This window comes from Callorhinus ursinus, unplaced genomic scaffold (assembly GCF_003265705.2).
Source record: "Callorhinus ursinus isolate GAN/ISIS: 27379988/994484 unplaced genomic scaffold, GSC_fseal_2.0 scaffold9, whole genome shotgun sequence".
In the NCBI taxonomy this organism is placed as follows: Eukaryota; Metazoa; Chordata; class Mammalia; order Carnivora; family Otariidae; genus Callorhinus; species Callorhinus ursinus.
Genome location: NW_027397071.1, coordinates 31,422,115 through 31,431,657, shown reverse-complemented (window position 1 = coordinate 31,431,657; position 9,543 = coordinate 31,422,115). Strand labels below are relative to the sequence as shown.

At 34.4% G+C, this 9,543-nt stretch overlaps 1 protein-coding gene across 6 annotated transcripts in view; it reads left to right on the top strand.

The window, feature by feature from the left end:
• PRKACB (protein kinase cAMP-activated catalytic subunit beta) overlaps positions 1-9,543 on the top strand; it is a 116,808-nt gene that overhangs the window by 98,863 nt on the left and 8,402 nt on the right. For all 6 annotated transcript variants that reach the window (XM_025871953.2, XM_025871951.2, XM_073896418.1 and 3 more), the window contains one exon: positions 9,068-9,232. In XM_025871953.2, coding sequence (XP_025727738.1) covers positions 9,068-9,232 — 165 coding nt within the window. The remainder of the gene's footprint in view (positions 1-9,067; positions 9,233-9,543) is intronic.

Genomic DNA, 9,543 nt, shown 5'->3' with positions numbered 1-9,543 from the left:
GGTATTAAAGAGGGCATGTACTGAATGGAGCACTGAGTGTTATATGCAAACAATGAATCATGGAACACTACATCAAAAATTAATGATGTAATGTATGGTGACTAACATAATAAAATTTAAAAAATAAAAGTAAATAAATAAATTTAGTTAAAAAAAAAAAAGGTATCACTGCTGTCCTTGTTACATTTGTAGATCTCTAGGCCTCAGGCTTCTTACCCTTGTAATTGTTTTCACCCAGGAGAATATTAAAGTCCTTGTAAAAGAACTTTTGAGATAAATATCAAGAAAAATTAGTAGACAAGCCAGGTATTTATTTTTTAAGAATTTGAAAAGTGATTATGTAAAATCCCAAGAAAGAATAAGAACCAAAGATGATATGAAGAATGTTGAGAGAACTAAAATACTTTAAAATCACTGAATGAGAGAAGCATACAGTAGTCCACCCTTATCTGCAGTTCCAGTGACCTGCAGTCCACTACGGTCCAGAGCAGGTGATCGTCCTTCTGAGGTATCATCAGAAGGTCAGTAATAGCCTCCCGCTACGTCACACACCAACGTCATTCACCTCACTTCCTGTCCTTACGTAGGCCTGGTATCGTGTCACATCATCACAAGAGGGTGAGGGACATACAACAAGATTGTTTGAGAGAGGGACAGACAGAAGAGGCCACACCCATGTAACTTTTATTACAGCGGCATAGTGTTAGAGTTGTTCATTGTTGTTAGTCTCTTACTGTGCCTAATTCATAAATTACGCGTTATCAGAAGTAGGTTTACAAAATTAAGAATGCAGAAATTACACTAATAGTTCCGAATAATTTAATTATAGATCATTACAAAGTTCCTGAATCTTTACTACATTGCTTTTATTTATCCTTAACTTTATAAAAGGAATAAAACTGTCTGACAAGGGGATGCCATAACTAAATTTCACTTACTTAGAAAAATTGCTTTATTTAAAATGAATGTATCTTCATTTGTATGAATTGGCCTTCATTGGCCAATCATTACATTGTCTAAAAAATTTTTTAACTGCTTATGAATATGTTTTTATTTCACATTAAATTTTAATAGTCAGGATACAATATTAACTTAATATTTAAATCTGCATATAGTCTAAAATCATAACTGTTTAAATCTGAGTCACCTTAACAACACCTTAGCAACATAAAATTTTATCTTATCACAGATATTTTTCTTCACTTATTTAAAAATGGGAGAGGATGTTTGGTCTACTATTGTTTTTAACTAAGGGTGCCAGATTATCTCTTCCCATATTGAATATAAAGTTATTTTCATCCCTTTTCCCTTTTGTTGCTAAAGTAGAACTCATGAAAGCAGAATATTGCCATTAAGTGATCTCTAGAATCTGTTTTATGTGAACATAAAGTCATATGCACCATTCCCAATAAAACCATCTGTTTCAACACTCAAATCCAAACTAGGATGTATCTCTGTCTACCTTACAAAAGTATTATTTCTCTAACTAGTAAATAAAAGCCAAATTGGAGACTAATATTTAAATTTTTTAATTGCTTGAGTCATTAAAAATCAAATTATGGTCTTACAAATCCTGTATTTCTATTTAAAATCTTTAATGGTTTGAATGATATATCATTTAAAAATCAATGTTTCAATGAGAATTATTTTTTCTGATTTTTTAAAAGTATGTTATTTTATGCGACATTTTATATTGATTACATTTTTCCATTCTGAAACCGTGTTACAAAGATTGTGTCAGTAACATCAAAATTAAAATAAAATGTATTTAATGAAGTGATTAATTCACTGAAATACATACATTTGAAAGTTTGATTGTTAAGTACTTTCTCTATTACAATATTTTAACTCAGGTTGGTATTTTTAAATGCACAGAAAGATAATCAATCAGCTTGTTAGATTCTCTCCTCCACGTATTTTGCCTTTAAAAAAGGAGGAGGTGGTATTTTAAATGTCAAATTATTCACGCAGTATCAAGGTTCAGGTTTAGAAATGCATAGTTGACAGAAAAGTCTTACAATTTTCGCATCATATTTGCCATATCCTAGCAATATATATGCTGAGGTCTTTAAATTTCATACTTCAGTGCCATATACTCCATGACAAGTATCAGTTATGGTTTCTACAGCAACTCTATCTGGTTGCATTACTCTTAGAAATACAACAGTTGATATTGTGTTCAAAAATGATACTTGCAAATAAGGCAGTCAAGTAACAGCTGTTGTGGAAACCATAACTTTATAGTCCTTGACTTATATAATTAAAAAAAAATTCTGAGCTTCATTATATATAAAGTAAATATCATTCTATTTTTACTGAGCACCAAAAATGTACAAGGAGACACTATACAAAATAGAAAGTTGTAAACATACGTATATATAGAATGATCAAAGAGGCAGTTCATTTTTTCCTCAAGGGAAATTCACATTCACATGAAGGGTAATTGATTAGCGGTTAACTGGCTATTCCTTTTTTTTGTCATGGGTCCCTAGAACCAATCCCAGGTTAGGTGATTCACTAGGAAGACTCACAAACTTCAGCATATAGTAATACTCAAGAAATGAATATCTTCTATTGTAACAAGTACCTTCACTATAAGGTACCTTATAACAAAAAGGTATAAAGTAAAATCTGCAAAGGGAAAGGCTCATGGGGCAGTCTCTTGAGGAAACTAGGCAAAGTTTTCAAGAGTCTTCTCCCAGTTGAGTTACAAGGGATGAACTTAATTCTTTTAGCAACAAATTGTTATCTACCAGGGAAGCTCATTAGAGACTCAGAGCCCAAGGATTTTATTGGGATCGCATATACACCTTCTACTTAGTGCATACCTGCATCCCAAACTCACAGAGCAAAGTAGATATTCAGCATAAGCCATACTGTTTTTTTTTAAAGATTTTATTTATTTATTTGAGAGAGAGAGAATGAGAGATAGAGAGCATGAGAGGGAAGAGGGTCAGAGAGAGAAGCAGACTCCCTGCCGAGCAAGGAGCCCGATGCGGAACTCGATCCCGGGACTCCTGGATCATGACCTGAGCCGAAGGCAGTCGCCCAACCAACTGAGCCACCCAGGCACCCCATAAGCCATATTGTTTGTACAAACAATCTAGGTACAGTGAACCACTCATATTATTTAGGGAAACTTTCATATCAGTGTGAGGAACTGTTACCATGCCACTTCCCAGATAGCCTGCCCAGGGCTAAACTTGCAAGCAGGCCTTCCTTAAGGGTAACAGTCCCCAACCTGCTACATTATCTCTTTTTTGCACAGATTCTATTTCCTAAATAATATACACATATGCAGAAATACCACTACACTTTTTCTAAGATGCTATTGTTAATGCTTTTGGGGAAATTTAAATGCCATTTTCTATTTGTCTATGGCTATAGCTAAAGAAGCAAGAGAACTTGGTAGTCATTTCCATAAAATTCAAAAGCAGCTTTACCAAAGCCTAAAACCCAGGCCATTTCTTAACACTTTGCTTTGGTCATTCAAAATTCTTCTTAGTACTTTCTTTGAGACAGTCCTTACTCTAGTGGTCTTTTGGGCAAATGATGGCAACTTGTTTTGCAGTGGAGGGAAGAGGATCGGGTGGGTAATGGTCCTGTGTAACTACCACTCTTTCTGCACAGGTAAGAGAACAGACCAGAGAGCCCACAGTTGTAGTACTAATATTTAATAGGTATTTTTTAAATGTACTCATTCTTTTTATATATAGGATCCAGGTTGATTAAAGTTGCCTCGGGTCCTATGAAGCAGTGTGGAGGTTGGCACCATATCTATAGAAAGCCTAATGTATGACAGTTGTTATGCCTTTTGAAAAATTTACTAATAAATGTGCTCATTTTTGCTAGATAAATTTGTTACTGGGATGTAGATTTCTTAGAACTGTACCTACTTTAGAAAGGTAATTTTTTTCTTTTTTTTTTAATTTAAATTCAGTTAGCCAACATATGGTACATCATTAGTTTCAGATGCAGAAAAGTAATTTTTAAAAATTTATTCCAACATGCTTGTGGACAGAAGTTAACAGATTATTGCTTGTTGGCTTTGTGCAAACTCTTTTGAGTCATTTAAGCCAGTAAATTTTATCCCAACGCATAAAAAGTACTGTTACTAGTTAAGTCATCTCCCTGTCACTTGCAGAAGAATAGCAGTAAAAATTTTCCCTTCTTCAGAGATCAGTTTTGTAATTGTGGATTAAACTGAGTGTAGACAAATTTGATTTTGGTCTTATTTTATTTCTAAAACTAAAAAAAAAAGGTAAAGTGGTTAGTGAATTTAAATCACCCAGTATGGATATGGTAACAACATGATCTGATTTGCTTTATGGATGTAACTTCCTCTTAATTTTTAGAAAATATTAATCTTTCCTAAAACCAAAATGTATAAGACTTTATAAACAGACCAATATTCTATCAAGTTTGCATAATTCAGAGTGAATTTTGTAATTGGTTTAACATGTTACATAATGTAATTTGATGAAGTTGCTTAAAATATCAGCTATATTTACAATACTGTCTTTCTAAAATGGGTCATAGTTTTCCTTTTTCTCCTTCACTCTACCAAATTTAAGTACCATTAGAAAAGAAGAAAGTGCTTTTCTATAAATTAACAGGTAGAGCATAAGAAGGAACTTCTTGCATTCTCCAAATGACTTTTCTAGCACAGACTGTCCTTGAGTAGTCTAGATACCTAGTGATAGATACTGCTGTCTTCCAGGTTCCTTCTTTGATTCAAAATTCACCTTATCATTAAAATATTCTAACAGAATGGTTTAAAAAAATTAAAAATGTATTGAATTAGTGCCTTGTGTCAGTTTCATAAAAATTACCTAATTTCTTTTCGTACCTGGGGGGGATGAAGTATACTTTCATCATGTCATAGATGAGGTAACTGAGACTCAGGTGAAAGAGTTTGCCTGAAAGCATAGCGCATGTATGTGACTGGAGTTGGGACTCAAACCCAGGTATTCTTTCTACAAAAATGATAGGCTGGTAGAATTTTTGAGATGGTTAAGAATGTTGTTTTATTTAGTTTAACTCCCTTATCCTATATGTAGGTAAATCAAGATTCAGAATTGCCCACAGATGAAAGATAGTTTGTGGCAAAGCCAGAAACAGAATCTAATTCAGTGGTTCATTTATTATCTGTACCCTTGGCTTCAGTGACTCTTCACAATCTTAGTTTTATTCCTGCATTACTAATCTTTCCTTATCAACCTCCTTGCCTTGGTCCTCTTCTCTTCTCTGCACTTTCTCCATTGGTGGTCTCATCCAGTTTCATGACTTTAAATGCCAACTGACGATTTCCAAATTCACTTTTTCAGTCCATACCTGACTCCTGGGTTGCAGACCCTTGTAGCCCACTTCCTATCTGAGATCTCCATTCAGGTATCTAATAAATATCTTAAACTAAATCTGTCCAAAACTAACAAACTTTTGTTTTCCCTAGCAAATCTGTTCTTCCCACTGCTCTTTCCATCTCAGTTGTTGGCAGCACCATCCTTTCAGTTACTCAGGCCAAGACACCCTGGAGTCTTCACTCTGTATGTAATGCACAGGAAAAACATTTTGGCTCTATCTTTATCTTTAGAATATACACAGAATTCAACCACTTCTTACCACCACTTATTGCTGTCTTCTGAATCACTAGACTGGTTCTTTAAAAATGTTAAATTAGATCCTGTTACTCCTTCCAGAACCTTGCAGTGATTCCCCATTTTCTTCAGAGTAAAAATCAAAGACCTTACAGTGCAAGAGTTTGTGAGGATGACAACATTTTGCTAAATTACTATCATTTCTCTTCCTCACTAGAATGTAAACTCTGTGAAGGTAGGACTCTGTCTTATTTTGTTTACTACTATGTCCTAAGCACTATGTGCCTAGCACATAGGTGTTTGATCATTATTTGTCAAATTTGAATTATTGTGTTAATATTCATTGAGTTCATATTATATGTCAGACCAGTGCTGGATACAGCAATTAGTTATGGTCTCTGCCTTCATGAAGCTTTTAAGAAGTGGACACTCACTCTCAGAGATACTGACTCAGTTGGTCTTCTGTGTATTCCAAACATCTGTATTTTTTAAATTATCACAGACTGTTTTGATACACAGTGTGTCAAAATCTTGTTCTGTATGTCTATACCTCATACCTGTAGAAATAGATTTATTCTCAAGAATATATCATTAGGAAATTCAGCAGTAACTTAGTTCCTAAAGGTTGTTAAATAATCCTAACCAGGAAATAATTAGGGGGAAAAAACCAAATAAACATTCTAGGAAGTGTATATTGTGCAAACACCTCTTTCATGTTAATGCCCGTTTCCAGTGATCTTATCTCTCAGATCTAATGGTTTAATGGATCTAGACTTTTTCTTTTCCCTATCTGGCTCTTTTTCAGCTACTTTCACATTGTTTGCCCAATAATGGACTGGGAGAAAGACGTAGAAGTCAGGAGGATTAAGTTATTTTCCCAACAATGAAACTGAGTTGGTAGTCTCACTGGAGCTTGGGTTCCTTATCTTAAAATGAAGGTTTGGACTAAATTAAACTAAAACTCCCTTTGCTCCAATATTTTAGGGTTCTGATTTCAATTTCTACAGCAGTTATAATTAATAATAGTAATAGAAATAATACTCTTCTTAGTATAATTTTGAAGGAAAAATTAGTCATTCTTCCCATTATAGAAATCTTTGGTGTTTCCAAGTTAATATACCATAAATAAAAGTCTTGCATCTAAAACATAATTGTGTTTAAGTCATTTTCTGGTTTTTGCTAATTACAGTTTGATGAATCAACATGGCTCTTTGGAAAGTCAAATCAACAAAGAAACTACATTTCTGATTACATTTCAGAACAAACAGAAAAAATACTTTCATAATGATTCCCATTATTTCTCCTTCAGTATACGTAAAGGATCTGACTTATAGTCTCATTAACATGCTTACTATGTGAGTGTGGGCTACCTAACAGAATCTCGGGAAGAAGAGGGTGTGACGTGGAGGTGAAGAGGATATGTCTATCATATGACAAGGTTTCCAGATGACTCCGATGTCTACCATCACAACCCCCCAACCACAACTCCTCATTTGAGAATCACTCTTCTTAAGATTACAAAGATATACGCACACCTTAACTAATCCAACACCAACACTTTGTCTGCAGTCCAAAATAAAGAACTACTCTATTTAGGTGTGTATATTCTTTAAGCATTCTATTGCACATTACCTGAATTCAAAAGATAATTTATATGTGGTACATTATTGTCTACTGTTCTGAACATCATGAAAGGGAAAATAACTGGCACATTACATTGAACTGTTCATGCAGACTCTATTCCAAACAAAGATAGCTCTACTTCAAATAAGTTACTTCTTTGGAATCTAAGCAAAGTTGGAATATAACCACTGTATAAATAAATCACATTATTTTTAGACAGTATGCCTTTTGAGTACAGCATATTCCGTAGTTTCTACTCCAACTAGGATAAAGGAGGAAGTGTGCAGCAAATATTTTTGAGATGAAAATTTCAGTCTTTTGGAAGTGTCCTGACAATAACTATATTCAGGTTATTGAATCATGAAAACAGTATAGAATAATTAAGAGTGTATACTCTGAAGTCAGAGTACCTGCTTTGGAATTATAGCTCTACTACCACTTACTAGCTCTATAATCTCAGGCAAATAACTTAATCTGTGTAAGTTTCAATTGCATCACCTCTAAGATGGAGATCAAATCATGTTTACCTTAATGTTAATTTTGGGTTTTATGAGCCAGTGCGCATAAAGTTTAGCACAGTGACGAACTTCTCATAAGCCATTATATAAATAAAACTTTACTTTTAGAATTAAAAACTAAAGATATTGGCAATTCACATCTTTTTTTTTTTAGAACATAAGCCCTCTTATAATCTGTGATAATATAGGCTTTGCAAAAATGAGGCTTTTAGTTGCTAATTTATATGAGTTGACCCCAAATCCTGTTCAGTTATTAGCTATTTGACCTTCAATTAGTCTTTGGTTGTTGGACACAAATATTAGTTTTCCTCTAGTATGATGATTTTAGTTTATTTACATTAAAATTTTGTTCATCTGTCACTAACAGAAAAAAATAAAACTTCTGCACAGAGTAGTGAATAGAGTTGCAAATAGTGTTTCTCAAGCTTTCATGCACATATGAATGAATCACGTGGAGATAAAAACCTTAGAATTTCAGACCCAATGCCCCCATCATTTGAAGTAAGCCCCAGGAATCAGCATTTTTATCCCTCCACTCTCCCAGTTGATTCTGATGAAAGTGGGTCCTAGGAACACACTTTGAGAAGCATTTACGTACAAAATAGCCTAAGTAGCAGTCAGAAGACTATAGTCATGAATCTGGCTTTGCCGCAGAGTCTAGCTTTGCCTGCTAATGATTTAACTTATACTTTGACAATATGAGAATGTGCATCATGTTGAGCTTTTTGAATGTCAGAATATAAATTAAGGAATTGTATATATTTGAAGACCGTGTAATAAAGAACAAAATTCATGAGCCTAAGAATCATGACTAGATGTTTAGTGCCAACTCTGTCACTTTGTAGTCTAATGATTGGGTAAGTTATTCAATGTCTGTGGATCCTAGTTTCTCCATCTTTAGAATTAATACCATATTCACCAAGTATGTCATAGCTCATTGCTATATATCCAGTATGAGAGCAGCGTAGTACATAGTAGCTCTCAATAACTGTTAACTGGACAAACAACATTATTTGAAATGATGTAATAAATTCTGGGAATAGCAAACAAAAGTGGCACAGTATCCTCCCTCTAGAAGCTCATGGTCTGGGGGAAAGAGACATACACAGATATTGCAGCATACCTAAATGAAGATCAACTGAGGCAATGTCACAACGCGCAATAGGAGTCAAAAGGTGATGGTGGCACTTGGAGAGAACCACGGTAAGAATGCAAGGAGCTCTGAAAGGGATCTGTTAACCCTTTAAAGCATTTTCTTCAGAGGTCTCTGCCCTGTTGGAAGTTGAGGCCATGGTAACGTATGTTTGACCACATGGTGTGTTGGTACAGGTCCGATTCCCATCGCACTTCAGTTCAGATCTCAAGGACCTTCTAAGGAACCTGCTACAGGTGGATTTGACGAAGCGGTTTGGAAACCTGAAGAATGGCGTGAGTGATATAAAAACTCACAAGTGGTTTGCCACCACAGATTGGATTGCTATTTACCAGAGGAAGGTGAGCCGTTTCTTTAATTTAAAAGCTTTTACAAGTTGGTATTTAAATTATAATAGAGATATTTTCAGCTTAACACATGATTTTATTTTTTTTTTTACCTTTGAATTATTCCTATGCAGGACTTAAGGGACCTTTCCAGCCCACAACTTAAAAATGAGTTTTCTCTCTGATAAAAGAGAAAGCATATTCTATTTTGACCATCAACCTGAAATGTTTTCAGTGTCAAATTTTTCCTACCCATGCCGCTTATTCTTCACAATATCATGGTAATTATACAGTAGACAATGTCCCAAAGGTTTGCTTTTCAACAC